Genomic DNA, 19,156 nt, shown 5'->3' with positions numbered 1-19,156 from the left:
CAACCCTATTAAAGGGAACCGGGCATCAGAAAATGACATCTTGTTACATCAGGGTTTTATGATTTTTTTCTTCATCAACAAAAGTTAAAATAAAAATGAGATTTTTTTGTCATAATCACACTAAAGGCTGGGGGTTTTACACCCAAACTTCATATCCTTTTAGGAAGAGTTTTCAGCATTTTCATTATCATCATAAGGATTATAGTGACTAACACCTCCTATATACAGCTGATGACACAGGATCCACCATTCACAAAAGAGGATGTCACAGCTCACCTCCTCCCCCTCCTGTAGAATGACTGATGACAAAGGATCCACCATTCACAAAAGGTAATGTCACAGCTCACCCCCCTCCTCCTGTATAATGATTGATAACACCGCTATATACAGCAGACGACACGGGAGCCACCATTCACAATAGTAGATATCACAGCTCACCTCCTCCCCCTCCAATATAATGACTGACCACACCTCTATATACAGCTGATGACACAGGATCCACCATTCAGAATAGGAAATATCACAGCTCACCTCCTCCCCCTCCTATATAATGACTGATAACACCTCTATATACAGCTGATGACACAAGATCAATCGTTCACAATAGGAAAGGCACAGCTCACCCCCCACCTCCTATATAATGACTGACAACACCGCTATATACAGCTGATGACACAGGATCAATCGTTCACAATAGGAAAGGCACAGCCCACCTCCTCCACCTGCTGTACAATGACTGATAACAGGATCTACCATTCACAATAAGGGATGTCACAGCTCACTTCCGCCTCCTTTCACAATAACCACACATTCTGTAGATGCGTCAATACAAAAATGGTCAGCCGGTTGATTGTTGATCATGTATATATGGATTTCATGAAACATCAGATATATCTAGTGTCAAAAAAATTCCAAGATTTCTATTTTTTTATTTTTTTGTAATTAATTGTGATATTTAAAATAAAAACCGCCACTAAACCCTGCTTTAAAGGACGGGTGATTTTGTGGCTCCCGGCATCGCTTTCCACCCTGCACACGCGGCTACTGCGAATATACGGGCGGTTACGGGGATATTGATAGAAAGCCGATGGGGGATCACAAAGGATTCAGGACCAAGATCCCGATGATCACAGGCATGAAAAGGGCAGAAGTGATTGGCTGAGGATGTGATTGACCCTGCGGCCGCGGAGCAGAGGTGGAGGCACAGCACCCAGCTCAGCCTTCCTGCCCTTTCTTCTGTTTCGCCCCCTGATCCCGCCATTGATGCGGTCAATACTCCGGATTTTAGATGCGGAGGGGACCGGTTTGTCTAATGTTTCCTCGGCCTCCAAACAGCAAGAATCGTGAGCAGAGGACACGGGCGGGTGAATGCGCTTTACTAATGGCGCCGGTTGAAGCCGGTTTTTTCCAGATCTCAGGTTTCGAGGACGTCTCCGTTTATCCCGCGCCATCGGACGAGGCGTCACGCCAGTAAGAACTGCAGATTGGTGAGCAGGAAGCGGATGCCGCTGGTGACGGTCACCACGGAGGTGGCGGGGTTCAGCTTGAAGGTGTTGGCGTCCCCTTTCTTGTACTGGTCCCGGAACACGTAGATGCAGCCGTTGCAGCTGGCGATTTTCCAGAGCGCGGGTCGGGAGCTCCAGACCTCGGGCAGGCACAGGCGGGTGAAGCTGTCCAGCAGCGGGTTATAACACACCAGCGAGTCACCCTCCGCCACGATGAACACCAGGTCCTTGTGCACGGCCGCGTGCATCCGACCCGCGAACGGCAGCAGGTAGGGCTTGACGTGGCACTTCTCTGTGGCGGTGTCGAAACACTGGATGAGCCGGGAGGGTTTGGTGAAGAAGTCCAGGTCGTTCTCCTCTCCCCCCATCAGGTAGATGTGGCCGTTCAGGTTCACCCCCGCCGCGCCGGAGATGGCCACCTCCAGCTGACTCGTCTCTGTCCACACATTGTCCGGCACGCGGTAGTAAATCACCACGTTGGACAGCGAGTCTTGCAGGGTTTTACCCCCCAGGGAGTAGATGGCGTCCTTGCCGGGTACAGACACCAGCGTGTGCTGCAGCCGGTCCCGGGGCAGCGGTGCGCAGCGCTCCCAGTCCATGGTCTCCATGTTACATTTCCACATTCGGCGAGGAATGGACCCTCCAACCACGTAGAGGTCGGCACCGTGTTTGCAGGCGGCGGTGATCTGGTGGCACAGACTGTTCTGTCCGCTGACGCTGATCGAATCGTCCTGCGCACAATGGAGCGAGACCGCAATGGAGTGCGTGCGCGACTCCTCCTTCCCGATCAGGTAGATGTGCACGTTCTCCCCGATTTCCTGCAAGACACAAGACACCGAAACACTAAGATTCCTGAAAACAGAATAGCAAACAGTTATTACAGGACACGCAGAGCGTCGCAGCGAGAATGTGCAGAGCGTTGCAACGTGGAAGGGAGCGAGAATGTGCAGAGCGCCGCAGCGTGGAAAAGAAGCAGAATGTGCAGAGCATCGCAGCGTGGAAAAGCAGAATGTGCAGAGCATCGCAGCGTGGAAAAGCAGAATGTGCAGAGCATCGCAGCGTGGAAGGGAGCGAGAATGTGCAGAGCATCGAAGCGTGGAAGGGAGCGAGAATGTGCAGAGCATCGCAGCGTGGAAGGGCGCGAGAATGTGCAGAGCATCGCAGCGTGGAAGGGCGCGAGAATGTGCAGAGCATCGCAGCGTGGAAAAGCAGAATGTGCAGAGCGCCGCAGCGTGGAAAAGCAGAATGTGCAGAGCGCCGCAGCGTGGAAAAGCAGAATGTGCAGAGCATCGCAGCGTGGAAAAGCAGAATGTGCAGAGCATCGCAGCGTGGAAGGGAGCGAGAATGTGCAGAGCATCGAAGTGTGGAAGGGAGCGAGAATGTGCAGAGCATCGCAGCGTGGAAGGGAGCGAGAATGTGCAGAGCATCGCAGCGTGGAAAAGCAGAATGTGCAGAGCGCCGCAGCGTGGAAGGGAGTGAGAATGTGCAGAGCATCGCAGCGTGGAAGGGAGCGAGAATGTGCAGAGCATCGCAGCGTGGAAGGGAGCGAGAATGTGCAGAGCGTCGCAGCATGGAAGGGAGCGAGAATGTGCAGAGCGCCACAGCGTGGAAAAGCAGAATGTGCAGAGCATCGCAGCGTGGAAAAGCAGAATGTGCAGAGCATCGCAGCGTGGAAGGGAGTGAGAATGTGCAGAGCATCACAGCGTGGAAGGGAGCGAGAATGTGCAGAGCGCCGCAGCGTGGAAAAGCAGCGTGGAAAAGAAGCAGAATGTGCAGAGCATCGCAGCGTGGAAAAGCAGCGTGGAAAAGAAGCAGAATGTGCAGAGCGCCGCAGCGTGGAAAAGCAGCGTGGAAAAGAAGCAGAATGTGCAGAGCATCGCAGCGTGGAAAAGCAGCGTGGAAAAGAAGCAGAATGTGCAGAGCATCGCAGCGTGGAAGGGAGCGAGAATGTGCAGAGCATTGCAGCGTGGAAGGGAGCGAGAATGTGCAGAGCATTGCAGTGTGGGAGTCAGAACATGCAGAGCATCGCAGCATAGAAAAGAGTCAGAACGCGCAGAGCATCGCAGCTGTGAGAGGAAAAAAAAAGGTCAAGACACGCAGAGCATCACTAATACATATATATATATATATATATATAAAATGAGAAAAAACCCACAAAGAAAACAATAAACACCAAGAGTGAAGCTGTGCAGAGCATCGCAGCTTATACAGTCGCAATGTGCAGAGCATCGCAGCTTATACAGTCGCAATGTGCAGAGCATCGCAGCTTATACAGTCGCAATGTGCAGAGCCGCAGTTTTTTTTCTAGACTATTCCACACATTTCTAGAGCACACAAAACCCTGCAAATAAATGGAGTAATAAATAAATAGGTACCATTAGTGATGGGTGACAGAGCGAGCGGAGCAGACGCATGTGCACACCGTGCAGCGGAGGGGCCCTTCTACAGGAACGATACTGACATAAATACACAAATGTAAGAGGTTCATGGAAGAAAATTGCAAGAAAGAAGAAAAAGAACCCGCACACAGAGGAAACGTGGGAAGTGAATGAGCAGAGGTCGCTGAACCCCGTGTTCTGAGATTTTTGGGGCTGGATTTCCAGATCACCCCCCCTATTTACAGGGTTTTTCCAGCAGATAAGTGTCAGATCTTTGAGACCTTGCATGGGTTAAATCCGGATGTTCCTTTTTTTATTCCAGCTTTGTAAAGTCATCCACCTCCCGCTCCAATCACAACGCGGATCTAGAACTTATTTTAACAACATTTTTATTTAAACTTTCAGTGAAAAACAAGGACATAAAAGTCATCTAAAACCCGGCAAATGCGCACCGCTCCACCGTGAGAGGAACTCACAGCGCAATAATTTAACATTCTTTATAAACAATTTTAATAACTTTTTATATCAAACATTCTTGAAAAATTAGAACTTTTTATCCATATGAAACATAAAACCGTGTAACAGTGAGTGCGGTAATAAAGTGCTGTGCTCGCGGTCACTCGCGGTCGCTGGAGGCGGTGTCAGAAGTTCAGGCCGGCCAGCGGCCCGGAGGCGTACTCCGAATACCATTTGAAGCCGGTGTAACTCCCATCGGGGCTCGGGAACGTCTCCCGAATCTTCCGGACGACACACGAAGGCACCGACAATCCACGTCCCCTCCCGAGGAATCCGTAGATCACATTGGTGAATTTCCGATAAGCCGCCTCTCGAAGGTGCCTGGACCGAAAAAAAAAGTGATATAAGTGCGTCTGAACGGTCAGCAATGCGTCAGGTGGTCGGCGTCCCGCAGCTGCTGGAGAACTACAACTCCCAGCATGCTCCGACAAGAAACATTTACCCATTTTCATTTTCGGCAAACTTTGACGCGGTCAACTTGGTGCTGAACTGCAGCAGCTGAATGAGGAGGTCTCTGGACAGGATGAAGCCGGGGAAGTCCAGGTGCCGCGTAACACAAGGCTCGTCTTCTAGGAACCTCTCCATGGCGCGCACTTCCCGGCAGCAGACGCTCTCCGCTACGTGCGACATGATGGCACAATGTCCGCACCGACACCAGCTTGTGTTCTGCAGCCGGCCCTCGGGATCGGGCGTGGGGGGCGGCCGCTGCTCGCCCCGGCCCCAGCGTGGGTTATCCGGGAAGCACCAATGGTCGTAGCGGTTTTCTTCATCCGATTGTACCTGGAGTCTTTGGAGAAGGTCATGGAATTCCTATTCCGCCAAAAAGTAGAAATTATGGGTTTGTTTATAGAAGTATAAAAATATAAGTGAGGATGAGGAGTGATCTTACGGGATCGATCTGTAACTCGCCGCACATCCTCGCCGCATTCTCAGCCTCAGGCGGATCCTCGTATTCCTCCGCACTCTCCTCCTAGAAGAGAAAACCAAATCCACGGTAAATCGGAGAAGACGACGCAGAACGGCGACATCTTATCTAAAAGAAAAGCCTCACAGCGACATATTCTTCATAGTCCGAGTCCGATTCAATGTTCTCAATTCCTTCATCATCAAAAAGGTCTCCTAAGTCCTCATCATCATCTTCCTCCTCGATATGTTCTTCTTCTTCTTCGTATAACTATTACAACCCCAAAATAAATTAAAATTAAAAAAAATGAACGGCTGCAGGGTTAGGCTGGAGTCACACTTGCGATTAACTCGCACGAGTGCAATGCGAGAAAATCTGGCGCTGCACTTGGACCCATGTTAATCAATGAGGAGCTCCCATCTGATATTTTTCTCTCAGTCCAAATCAGACAAAAAAAAAAAAAAAAAAAAAAAAAAAAAAAAGGCATGCGGTTGCCTCCAATTTTGATACCAGCCAGGGTAAAGCCATACAGCAGGAGGCTGGTATTGTCAGGATGGGGAGCGCCACAATATGGGGAGCCCCCCACCCTAACAATATCAGCCAGCAGCCGCCCAGAATTGCCACATCCATTAGATGCGACAGTCCCGGGACTGTACCCGGCTCATCCCAAATTGCCCTGGTGCGGTGGCAATCGAGGTAATAAGGAGTTAATGGCAGCAGCCCATAGCTGCCACTAAGTCCTAGGTTAATCATGTCAGGAGTCTCCCCGAGATACCTTCCATGATTAATCTGTAAGATAAATAAAAAAAAAAAAAACACATACACCAAAAAATGCTTTATTTCAAATAAATGAAAAAAAAAAAACCAAAACACCCTCTTTTACCACTTTATTAAACCCCCAAATACGCCTCCAGGTCCGACGTAATCCACAGAGGTCCCACGACACTTTCAGCTCTGGTACATCAGAAGCTGAGAGGAGAGCGGTCACAGACCACGACCGCTCTCTGTGAGCTCCCCGCAGTGACTGAAGTGAGTCGCGCTATCAGCAATGACATCACTGAGGTTACCCGCGGCCACAGATCTCAGCGAGAGGACTTCTGCTGTGGCCGCGGGTAACCTCAGTGACAGCACTGCTGATAAGTGATCTGCACTAAGTCACTCGGGATTTGCGGTCACCGGTGAGACCTTCACCGGTGACCGAAAATCAGGCCGTGACACACAGACAGAGCCGCGGGATGGCAATGAAGTCGGGTGAAGTTCATCCGACTTCATTCTGATCGTGCGGCTCTGTCTGTGGCTGCTGCCAGCGGCCATGTAGCAGAGGTGAATGGCAGATGACAGCTGCTGAGAATAAAAACGGATCACACACGGACTACAATCATGAGAAAAATCCCAGGATCGCAGTGCGGTTGCATTGCACGGATCATCACTCGCACAGAGCTCAGGCTACTTTCTAGCAGGAGACTCGGTCCCATTTTACACTCGCAAGTGTGACTCCAGCCTTAGATTTATAATTTATGTAAAATACATACATACATACATACATACATACATACATGTTTTAAAACAAATACAGCACGTTGTGAAAGTATTCAGCCCCCTTGAATTTTTCACCCTTTTCCCACATTTCAGGCGTCAAACATAAAGATAAAAATGTGAATGTTCTGGTGAAGAATCAACAACAAGTGATACAATTGTGAAGAGGAAGGAAATTTATTGCTTATTTTACACTTTTATAATAAATAACTGTAAATTGGGGCGTGCAATATTATTCACCCCCTGTAAGTGAATACTTTGTAGCGCCCCCTTTTGCTGCGATTACAGCTGCAGTCTCTTGGGGTATGGGTCTATCAGTTTTGCACATGGAGAGGTGAAATTCTCGCCCATTCTTCCTTTGTAAACAGCTGGAGCTGAGTGAGGGTGGATGGAGGCGTTTGTGAACAGCAGTTTTCAGCTCTTTCCACAGGTTCTCGATTGGGTTCAGGTCTGGACTGTGACTTGGCCATTCTAACACCTGGATACGGTTATTTGTGAACCATTCCATTGTAGATTTTGCTTTATGTTTGGGGTCATTGTTTTGTTGGAATACAAATCTCCGTCCCAGTTTCAGGTCTTTTGCAGACTCCAACAGGTTTTCTACAAGAATGGTCCTGTATTTGGCTCCATCCATCTTCCCATCAATTTTACCATCTTCCCTGTCCCTGCTGAAGAAAAGCAGGCCCAAACCATGATGCTGCCACCACCATGTTTGACAGTGGGGATGGTGTGTTCAGGGTGATGAGCTGTGTTGCTTTTATCGTTTGGCATTGTGCCCGGATAGTGTGATTTTGGTTTCCTCTGAGCAGAGCCCCTTCTTCCACATGTTTGGTGTCTCCCAGGTGGCTTGTGGGAAACTTTAAACAACACTTTTTCTGGATATCATTGAGAAATGGCTTCTTCTTGCCACTCTTCCATAAAGGCCACATTTGTGCAGTGTAGACTGATTGTTGTGCTATGGACAGACTCTCCCACCTCAGCTGTAGATCTCTGCAGATCATCCAGAGGGATCATGGGCCTCTTGGCTGCATCTCTGATCAGTCTCCTCCTTGTGTGAGATGATAGTTTGGATGGATGGCCGGGTCTTGGTAGATTTGCAGGGGTATGATGCTCCTTCCGTTGCAATATGATCGCTTGCACAAAGCTTCTTGGGATGTGTAAAGTTGTGGAAATCTTTTTGTAACCAAATCCGGCTTTAAACTTCTCCACAACAGTATCCTGGACCTGCCTGTTGTGTTCCTTGGTCTTCATGATGCTCTCTGCGCTTTATACAGAACACTGAGCCTATCACAGAGCAGGGGCATTATACGGAGACTTGATTACACACAGGGGTTTATATTTATCATCATCAGTCATTTGCGGTAACAGGTGGAGGACTCCAGCTATCACCACACATCACCTGACTGGAGTCCTCCACTTGTGACCGCATATCAGGCCGCGGTTGAAGTGAGCGCGAGATCAGCGGTGACGTCACTCGTGTGATTTGTCATGTCACCGCACATCACCTGAGTGACGTCACCGCTGATCCCGCGGCTCACTTCAGTAGAGGCCGGACAGGTGGAGGACTCCTTCGGTTTTTAAGCCAAAAACGCTGCTAAAAGCAGTCACCACAAAGATAAAAATGCTGCGTCTTTGTGGTAAAACAAAAACCGCAGCGTGCGCACAGAGCCTTACAGTTATAGAGGACTCCTTTAATGTCTCTGACTGCAGAATAGGAGGCCAATGTGAAGGGGGCACATAATTTTCCACATAAGCTGTAGATAGACACACACACACACGCGCACACACACACACACACACACACACACACACACACACACACACACACACACACTTCCCTATGCAGTCTGCACAAGGCAATGCTGATTTGGTCTTGGTGAATGAGGCCCAACCTGTCTGTCACCAAGAGCAACCAGAGGTCAGCTTCCATGTTACCAGAGCAGCCAATCAGAGCTCAGCTTCCATGTTACCAGAGCAGCCAATCAGAGCTCAGCTTCCATGTTACCAGAGCAGCCAATCAGAGCTCAGCTTCCATGTTACCAGAGCAGCCAATCAGAGCTCAGCTTCCATGTTACCAGAGCAGCCAATCAGAGCTCAGCTTCCATGTTACCAGAGCAGCCAATCAGAGCTCAGCTTCCATGTTACCAGAGCAGCCAATCAGGGCTCAGCTTCCATGTTACCAGAGCAGCCAATCAGGGCTCAGCTTCCATGTTACCAGAGCAGCCAATCAGAGCTCAGCTTCCATGTTACCAGAGCAGCCAATCAGAGCTCAGTTTCCATGTTACCAGAACAGCCAATTAGGGGTGAGCTTCCATGATACCAGAGCAGCCAATCACAGCCCAGCTTCCATGATACCAGAGCAGCCAATCACAGCCCAGCTTTCATGTTACCCGAGCAGCCAGTCAGAGCTCAGCTTTCACTTTACCTCAGCAGTGTGAGGAGTGCCTGTGGCCGGTGTTTCTCTGTGGAGGGCGGCAGTGATGTGTGAGCACAATATGGCGGTGTGATAGTGGAGGTGATGTACACACAGGGCCAGTCACTCCTCGGCAGTGTCCGCTCCCTGTTTGCAGGGTTTGGGCTCCCATCATTGCTGCATTCGTCCAGGAGAAGCCCCAGGAAGTGGATGTGATGAGGCTCCCGGCAGAGCAATGTCGCCTTCCATAGAAATCCGCGCTCCTAATGTCACCACGTGTGAAGAAGAAGCACAAGGCGGACGGTGGCTCCGGGATATGGCGGCGGACGCCATGAGGACCCGTTATATCATGTGATGACGCATGGCTCCGTATACCGGAGGTTTCTGCAACTTCCTCAGAAAAACACCGGCCCGACTCCACAAGAAGAAAAACCGGACTCACGAAAACAAGCGCCTTCCTCCGTCACTCCAGCTCCGACGATCACACGTCCATTGTAAGAGCCGCCACAGCAACGAGACAGCGCCAAACAGCGAGCTGCAATGCTCTGCACGTCCCAACCGCTCCCCCAATCACCGCTGCAATGCTTGCCGCATTTCAACCCCCATCACAGCTGCAATGCTCTGCGTGTCCTGACTCCTTTCTATCAGAGCTGCGATGCTCTGCGTGTCCTGACTCTTTTCTATCATAGCTGCGATGCTCTGCGTGTCCTGACTCCTTTCTATCATAGCTGCGATGTTCTGCGTGTCCTGACTCCTTTCTATCATAGCTGCGATGCTCTGCGTGTTCTGACTCCTTTCTATCATAGCTGCGATGATCTGCGTGTCCTGACTCCTTTCTATCATAGCTGCGATGCTCTGCGTGTCCTGACTCCTTTCTATCATAGCTGCGATGCTCTGCGTGTCCTGACTCCTTTCTATCATAGCTGCGATGCTCTGCGTGTCCTGACTCCTTTCTATCATAGCTGCGATGCTCTGCGTGTCCTGACTCCTTTCTATCATAGCTGCGATGCTCTGCATGTCCTGACTCCTTTCTATCATAGCTGCGATGCTCTGCACGTCCTGACTCCTTTCTATCATAGCTGCGATGCTCTGCGTGTCCTGACTTCTTTCTATCATAGCTGTGATGCTCTGCGTGTCCTGACTCCTTTCTATCATAGCTGCGATGCTCTGCGTGTTCTGACCCCTTTCTATCATAGCTGTGATGCTCTGCACGTCCTGACTCCTTTCTATCATAGCTGTGATGCTCTGCGTGTCCTGACTCCTTTCTATCATAGCTGCGATGTTCCTCGTGTCCTGACTCCTTTCTATCATAGCTGCGATGCTCTGCACGTCCTGACTCCTTTCTATCATAGCTGCGATGCTCTGCGTGTCCTGACTCCTTTCTATCACAGCTGCGATGCTCTGCGTGTCCTGACTCCTTTCTATCATAGCTGCGATGCTCTGCGGGTCCTGACTCCTTTCTATCATAGCTGCGATGCTCTGCAGGTCCTGACTCCTTTCTATCATAGCAGCAATGCTCTGCAGGTCCTGACTCCTTTCTATCACAGCTGCGATGCTCTGCGTGTCCTGACTCCTATCATAGCTGCGATGTTCTGCGTGTCCTGACTCCTTTCTATCACAGCTGCGATGCTCTGCGTGTCCTGACTCCTTTCTATCATAGCTGCGATGCTCTGCGTGTCCTGACTCCTTTCTATCATAGCTGCACTGCTCTGCGTCTCCTGACTCCTTTCTATCATAGCTGCGATGCTCTGCGTGTCCTGACTCCTTTCTATCATAGCTGCGATGCTCTGCGTGTCCTGACTCCTTTCTATCATAGCTGCGATGCTCTGCGTCTCCTGACTCCTTTCTATCATAGCTGTGATGCTCTGCGTCTCCTGACTCCTTTCTATCATAGCTGCGATGCTCTGCGTGTCCTGACTCCTTTCTATCATAGCTGCGATGCTCTGCGTGTCCTGACTCCTTTCTATCATAGCTGCGATGCTCTGCGGGTCCTGACTCCTTTCTATCACAGCTGCGATGCTCTGCGTGTCCTGACTCCTTTCTATCACAGCTACGATGCTCTGCGTGTCCTGACTCCTTTCTATCATAGCTGCGATGCTCTGCGTGTCCTGACTCCTTTCTATCATAGCTGCGCTGCTCTGCGTCTCCTGACTCCTTTCTATCATAGCTGCGCTGCTCTGCGTCTCCTGACTCCTTTCTATCATAGCTGCGATGCTCTGCGTCTCCTGACTCCTTTCTATCATAGCTGCGATGCTCTGCGTCTCCTGACTCCTTTCTATCATAGCTGCGATGCTCTGCGTGTTCTGACTCCTTTCTATCATAGCTGCGATGCTCTGCACGTCCTGACTCCTTTCTATCATAGCTGCGATGCTCTGCGGGTCCTGACTCCTGCGATGTTGGCATCTTCTTACCTTCAGGCTGGAGATGAGCATCTCGGAGAATCCCTCGCGCTCCTCCTTGTTGAAGTGGATCCAGGCCTTTATGGCGGCCGTTGGATTCTGAGAGCAGGGAACGCCGTCTGAAGGGAAGAACGAGAATAAGAAACAGGGCGACATTCTGGAGTCTCGGGAGGATTACACTGCATGATGGGAAGCTGGGGACCGGAGGGGAGAGTAGTGGGACGGGCGGGCCCCCCGTGGCGACTCCCTGCCCGCTGCCAGTGACTGACAGGTCTCTCCCTGTACACGCATGAGGAAGCGGGCAGAGAGAAGCCGCCCGGACCCCACCTCCGAGAGAGGCCGCCCGGACCCCACCTCCGAGAGAGGCCGCCCGGACCCCACCTCCGAGAGAGGCCGCCCGGACCCCACCTCCGAGAGAGGCCGCCCGGACCCCACCTCCGAGAGAGGCCGCCCGGACCCCACCTCCGAGAGAGGCCGCCCGGACCCCACCTCCGAGAGAGGCCGCCCGGACCCCACCTCCGAGAGAGGCCGCCCGGACCCCACCTCCGAGAGAGGCCGCCCAGACCCCACCTCCGAGAGAGGCCGCCCAGACCCCACCTCCGAGAGAGGCCGCCCGGACCCCACCTCCGAGAGAGGCCGCCCGGACCCCACCTCCGAGAGAGGCCGCCCGGATCCCACCTGCGAGCGAAGCCGCCCGGATCCCACCTGCCTAACAGATCTCCAGCAACTATTACAGTAGCATTTTCTCTTAAACACCGCGGCATTTCAGAGTCACACATACCGGGCTGAGATCGTACAGCCGATATATGCGGTTCAGGGATCCATCAGCCCGGGGATCCATCAGCAGCTCTCCGCGGTCAGGATCACTTTACAGGGAATCTCATCACCAAACTATATGTAGCTCTCTCCAGCGATTCCTTTCCTCGGCCGGTCCGCTCCTCCATTACTGAGAAATCTGTGTTTGTATTGATATGTAAAGGAGGCTGAAGGGCTAGGGTAGATCTGAAGCCTCCGTCACTCTGGCTCTATTCCCTGCTCAGCGCTGATGCCTCCTGCTGGACTGAGCCTCTATCCTGGGGGGATGAGGAGCTGTCAGTCTAGAAGGAGGAGGCGGAGAATAGCTTCAGATCTACCATAGCTCGTCAGCCTCATTTACATTGGAGGAGTGGACCGGCCGTGTGAAGAGTTTGTCTGGTCCTGGAAAGACCTTCCTGCACATATATATCTCTGGGGGTGAAATCCTGCGGACACATTCCTGGAAACCTGCACTACATTCTGCAACACTAAAGTGGTGATCACGGTCTCCAATGAAGATCGGCTGGAGTACTACCATGGCAGTGATGGGGGCTGTACTTAGGACGCCATGATTAGTAATCAGCTGAGGAGGGAGAAGCAGAGGAAGACAGAGGGCACAGATTAAGGCTATGACCGCAAGCTGCACTTATGTTCACCACAAAACTGCACCGTGTTCATGCACCATGATCGCGCACTGTGACTTCAGATGTAGCAGAGCTGGAGTTGTTGTGGGACCTCGTGGATTACATTGAACCTGCAGGGTTGTTTTTGGGGGTTAATAAAGTGGTGACAGAGGGGGCTTTTTTGTCTTTTATTTCAAATAAAGGATTTTTCGGTGTTTGTGTTTATTTCTTTTCATTACTGATTAGTAATAGGAGGCGTCTGAGACCACCTCCATTACTAATCTAGGGCTTAGTGGTAGCTGTAAGCTGACATTAACCCCTTATTACCCTGATTGCCACTGCACCAGGGCAATCGGGAAGAACCGGGTAACGTTCCGGGATTGTCGCATCTAATGGATGCGGCAATCCTGGGTGGCTGCAGGCTGCTATGTTTAAGCATAAGCATGGGCCTCCCCAGCTTGAGAGTATCAGCCCCCAGCCATCAGGCTTCATCAAAATGAGGGGGGGGGACCACATGCTGTTTTAGTTATTTAAATAATTAAAAAAAAAAAAAAGCCACGTGCGGTTCCTCTATTTTGATACACAGTCAAGATAAGCGCACATCTGGGGGCTGCAGCTGTAGCCGTACGCTTTATCTGTGCTGGTATCACAATATGGAGGAAGCCTTTTTTATTTATTTTTACACCTTCCATAGATGCACAGAGCGTCTATGATTGGAAGCAGTGAGACACTCAGCGTGGGGGCGCTGTCTGACTGCAGCCAATCACAGACGCCGGTGGGCGGGGGAAGCAATGAATATGTATGAGGCTAATGAGCGGCCCTGAAAGAACATATGGGGACCAGCATCAGGCCAAATACCAGGAGGGATCAATCATGGGTCAGAACTGGGTTTTTTTTTTTTTTTTTTTTTAATTTTGTTAGACCCGCTGATCCCCGATATCTGCGCGTCCACCCATCACTAGTGAAAAACGCAAAAAAAATGGACATGCTGCAGTTGTGGTCTCCACAAAACTGGAGACAAGAATAAAAGCAGCACGTCCTCAGCAAAACTGGGCAGCACGGTGGCTCAGTGGCTAGCACTGCAGTCTTGCGCTGGCTCAGTGGCTAGCACTGCAGTCTTGCGCTGGCTCAGTGGCTAGCACTGCAGTCTTGCGCTGGCTCAGTGGCTAGCACTGCAGTCTTGCGCTGGCTCAGTGGCTAGCACTGCAGTCTTGCGCTGGCTCAGTGGCTAGCACTGCAGTCTTGCGCTGGCTCAGTGGCTAGCACTGCAGTCTTGCGCTGGCTCAGTGGCTAGCACTGCAGTCTTGCGCTGGCTCAGTGGCTAGCACTGCAGTCTTGTGCTGGCTCAGTGGCTAGCACTGCAGTCTTGTGCTGGCTCAGTGGCTAGCACTGCAGTCTTGTGCTGGCTCAGTGGCTAGCACTGCAGTCTTGCGCTGGCTCAGTGGCTAGCACTGCAGTCTTGCAACAGTGGGGTCCTGGGCTCAAATCCCACCAAGGACACCATCTGCAGGCAGTTTGTATGTTCTCCCCGTGTTTGCGTGGGTTTCCTCCGGGGTCTCCGGTTTCCTCCCACACTCCAAAGACATACTGATCGGGACTCCAGATTGTGAGCCCCAATGGAGACAGTGTTGCCAATGTGTGTAAAGCGCTGCGGAAATAATAGCGCTATATAAATGAATAAAATTATTATTAATTAAACTGAAATCTCAGACTCTGCTGGGGAAGGAAATGCAGATGTGCCACAAACTGCACCCAAAAAACGTGGCAAAAACGTAGCGTGCGCATGGGGTATAAGAGTCCTCTGTCAGCACAGAATGACTGTTCACACCCAGCACAGGCGCTCGTGCACATGGTGTGGCCATACCTTACAGTGCAGCTTCCCAGCATGCACCTGGCGGTGATGTTTGCTACAAGTGCAGAGTGACGGATTCGGGATGTGCGTTGCACAATATCGTGCCGGCCGCAGTAACTCACCCGCGAGGATATCCGTGAGCAGTCGCAGCGGCAGGTTCAGGAACTCCTCGCTGTCACACAGCTGGGACAGGTGGGTTTTGGCGCAGTGTTTGGCCGCGGTGTACAGGGAGGTGTCGCTGTGCTGGTCCGCCAACCACATGATCTGCAGACAGTTCTTCACCTGCACCGTCCGCACCAGGAAGCGCGAGCACTCCTCAAACAGAGAGGTCAGCTGGTACATGTCCGCCACCTCGTAGGTCTCCTGCAGCTCCTCCAGCCGCAGCTTCACCGTCCCGTGATAGATGTAATCCACCAGTAGCTGGAACACGCTGGCGCTCAGGTCCTGCAGCTGGATCACGCGGTTACGCCCCTCCTTTAGATTGGACGCAAACATGGAGCGAAAAAAGCAGCTCTGGGCCGACAGAACCAGCCGGTGCAACTGGAACTCCTTCCCCTCCACCAGGATGGTGACGTCCGCAAACAGCTGCTCCTCCATGCACAGCTTCATGATGCTCTGCGCCACCCGGCTGCTGTGCGAGCGGTCCGTGAAGGTGTACGTCACAAAGTAGTTCTCCTCCGTGCTGCCGGCCAGGTTCTGAGCCACGTCTTCTGAGGGGTCCATGGTCTCTACACGCCTGGGATACAAGTGCCTGGAGAGCAAAACACAAGAAGCTATTAGTCGCAGTTATCAGCCCCGTCACACAGATGTCATCTCTGATCGCCAGAAACATTTACCCTATATCACAAAACTGAGTACACCCCTCACATTTTTGTAAATAGGTTATAATATGATGTAATACAGTATATTTTGGCTAATGGAGCACAATTTCGCCATTGTCACCAGGGGTGTACTCACTTTTGTTGCCAATGGTTTAGACATTAATGACTGATGAGTTATTTACCCTGGTATACAAGCTGCACACTGACACTGTACATTGTATACAAGCTGCGCACTGACACTGCACATTGTATACAAGCTGCGCACTGACACTGCACATTGTATACAAGCCGCACACTGACACTGCACACTGTATACAAGAAGCACACTGACACTGTACACAAGAAGCACACTGACACTGCACATTGTATCACAGGGGCAGATCTGCAGCACTGTCCCAGGGGAAGATAGAATAAAATATTTACACAAATGTGAGGGGTGTACTCACTTGTGATTACTGTACATACATCTGAATGACATGAGCAGTTTTATAGCTGCGGCAGCTGGTGAGTATGATAGGAGTCCAGGAGGTGGAGCCGGGATCTCCTTTTTCTGGAAGCTTCTCTGCATCGGATTTGATGCGTATCACTGCCTCACTCTCTTGCTGCCCTGACGCACGGTCACGTCTCCACCTCACTGACTCCTTACTGGAGCACACCATGGGGTCAGAAAAGCCCAAATTCTGCAGATATATATGATCCCACAGATGACGCCCCCTGCTCCGTTAGCACTTGCTGCAGACAATACATAGACATTAATATCACTGGCCGAGTAGTTAGGGGCCACACGGGATGGTCGGGGGGGGGGGGGGGGTATTTAGGGTTGCAACTATTGAAGCAGTTTAAATCCTGATGGGTTTAGCGATTTGGATCCATGGTGGTTCTCTGTGCCTGCGCTTCACCGGACAGAAATCAGTGGGGTGCGCGCTGCCGAGAACCCCTCATGGGGCGGCCGCAGACACCACGCCTGGAAGATCAAAGGGGGATTTCTCCTTTCAGCATTCTGCACAGCATCAGAGGCTTCCGGCACTTACTCTTCGGGGGACAGCCCTGCGACCCCGCCGCCGCTCCCTCCTCGGGGGACAGCCCTGCGACCCCGCCGCCGCTCCCTCCTCGGGGGACAGCCCTGCGACCCCGCCGCCGCTCCCTCCTCGGGGGACAGCCCTGCGTCCCCGCCGCCGCTCCCTCCTCGGGGGACAGCCCTGCGACCCCGCCGCCGCTCCCTCCTCGGGGGACAGCCCTGCGACCCCGCCGCCGCTCCCTCCTCGGGGGACAGCCCTGCGACCCCGCCGCCGCTCCCTCCTCGGGGGACAGCCCTGCGACCCCGCCGCCGCTCCCTCCTCGGGGGACAGCCCTGCGACCCCGCCGCCGCTCCCTCCTCGGGGGACAGCCCTGCGACCCCGCTGCCGCTCCCTCCGCGGGGACAGCCCTGCGACCCCGCCGCTGCTCCGGGGGGGGTGAGTACCAGCGATTATCCTTGACTGCATCTATACCATACAAACGGATGGAAGGAGAAATCCCTAGATGTGATACCCAGAAAGAATGCTGCAAGGAGCGAATCATAAGGGCAGAAATCGTCTGATCTTCGGGACGGGCTGCACTCTGCAAGATCCCAACTTACCTGTATGTTTATAAAAAATAAATCCAATAAAGATTGAATCTTTCCCCCAGATGGTGGCGCCGCTGCAGACTTTACAATGAATATTTTGCTTTCATTTTATGGTTTTATTAGCTGAGCACCACTGCTGGTATTGTGCGGTTATAGCAAATTTCTTGGTTACACTCCATGCCCTGGTGAACAGACAGGGACGACTTTTCCCTACTTTTATGTTTACTACCTGATCTTCGGGACACACCGCCCCGGTGGGCGGACGGCACTCGCCTTCGGGACACACCGCCCCGGTGGGCGGACGGCACTCGCCTTCGGGACACACCGCCCCGGTGGGCGGACGGCACTCGCCTTCGGGACACACCGCCCCGGTGGGCGGACGGCACTCGCCTTCGGGACACACCGCCCCGGTGGGCGGACGGCACTCGCCTTCGGGACACACCGCCCCGGTGGGCGGACGGCACTCGCCTTCGGGACACACCGCCCCGGTGGGCGGACGGCACTCGCCTTCGGGACACACCGCCCCGGTGGGCGGACGGCACTCGCCTTCGGGACACACCGCCCCGGTGGGCGGACGGCACAGGGCCGCCTGGTCACCGGGGTGCTGGGCACAGGACTGCCCGTGAGCCTTTGTAGTAAAGCCCCGGACACATGGCCTGAGATCAGACACCGGGATAACGCCGCCATGTTCCGTACGGACCGCGCCTCGTTATCCCAGGTTCTCCAAGAAACAGACATAATTCTACAACGAGCGACAACCAAAAGTACAAGGTGGGACGGGACAGAACAGCCCATGTCCGGCATTACACACGGGGTCAGGCGCCACCACAAGAAACAAGCAAAGCAGCAAAAATACACAACAGAGAAAGAGTCAGAGGAGAAAGAGACGGAGTTTGTAGTCGGGTGACGTCATGCACATGTTGTGATGGTGGAAAAGCCCAGTGTTGTGCTGTGGGGGGGTCACAGCAGACACCAGTGCACTGACCGGCTCCTCGTGAAGGGGGTCAGTAATATCATCCGTTACCAGCAGTGACTTACCGGCCCCGGTGCTCTCCGCGCCTTCTCTCGCCGTCCGATACCGGAACGTTCGTGATCTGGAACCTTACGCGCTAGGATTCTACCCGGAAGTTAACCGGAGCGCTTTAGTGGGCGGACCTGTCAGGTTGCAGTGACTTCCGCCCTGTTCCGATTGCCCTTGTCTGTCCGTCAGGGAAAATGATGCTGGCTGGAGTGCGGGCAGCGCAGCGAGGTCTGCTCCGGGGAGGTGAGGAGGTGGCAGTGCGGCGCCATACTGTGAGGGAGGGGCAGTGAAGCACTACAAGTCTCAGCACAGACCGCTCACTGCAAAATCAGGAACTGTATGTGCACAGCGTCTGCACCAGCAGAATAGTGAGTGCAGCTCTGGAGTATAATACAGGGGGTAACACAGGATCAGTAATGTATGTACACAGGGACTGCACCAGCAGAATAGTGAGTGCAGCTCTGGAGTATAATACAGGGGGTAACACAGGATCAGTAATGTATGTACACAGGGACTGCACCAGCAGAATAGTGAGTGCAGCTCTGGAGTATAATACAGGAGGTAACTCAGGATCAGTAATGTATGTACACAGTGACTGCACCAGCAGACTAGTGAGTGCAGCTCTGGAGTATAATACAGGAGGTAACTCAGGATCAGTAATGTAATGCATGTACACAGTGACTGCCCCAGCAGAATAGTGAGTGCAGCTCTGGAGTATAATACAGGGGGTAACACAGGATCAGTAATGTATGTACACAGGGACTGCACTAGCAGAATAGTGAGTGCA

At 52.4% G+C, this 19,156-nt stretch overlaps 2 protein-coding genes across 2 annotated transcripts; both read right to left on the bottom strand.

The window, feature by feature from the left end:
• Positions 1-909: 909 nt before the first annotated feature.
• On the bottom strand, positions 910-18,508 carry KBTBD4 (kelch repeat and BTB domain containing 4). Its single transcript, XM_075326634.1, has 4 exons — positions 18,387-18,508; positions 15,044-15,672; positions 11,664-11,770; positions 910-2,323 (listed from the first exon to the last, which is right to left on the bottom strand). The coding sequence occupies exons 2-4, from the start codon at positions 15,642-15,644 to the stop codon at positions 1,463-1,465; spliced, it is 1,569 nt and encodes a 522-aa protein (XP_075182749.1). The 5' UTR covers positions 15,645-15,672; positions 18,387-18,508; the 3' UTR covers positions 910-1,462.
• On the bottom strand, positions 4,421-8,769 carry LOC142255025 (uncharacterized). Its single transcript, XM_075326452.1, has 5 exons — positions 8,743-8,769; positions 5,451-5,573; positions 5,289-5,369; positions 4,842-5,209; positions 4,421-4,720 (listed from the first exon to the last, which is right to left on the bottom strand). The coding sequence occupies exons 1-5, from the start codon at positions 8,767-8,769 to the stop codon at positions 4,525-4,527; spliced, it is 795 nt and encodes a 264-aa protein (XP_075182567.1). The 3' UTR covers positions 4,421-4,524.
• Positions 18,509-19,156: the final 648 nt, after the last annotated feature.

This window comes from Anomaloglossus baeobatrachus, chromosome 10 (assembly GCF_048569485.1).
Source record: "Anomaloglossus baeobatrachus isolate aAnoBae1 chromosome 10, aAnoBae1.hap1, whole genome shotgun sequence".
NCBI lineage: Eukaryota > Metazoa > Chordata > Amphibia > Anura > Aromobatidae > Anomaloglossus > Anomaloglossus baeobatrachus.
Note: the sequence above shows the minus strand (reverse complement) of the source record. Positions and strands in the feature narration are given on the sequence as shown.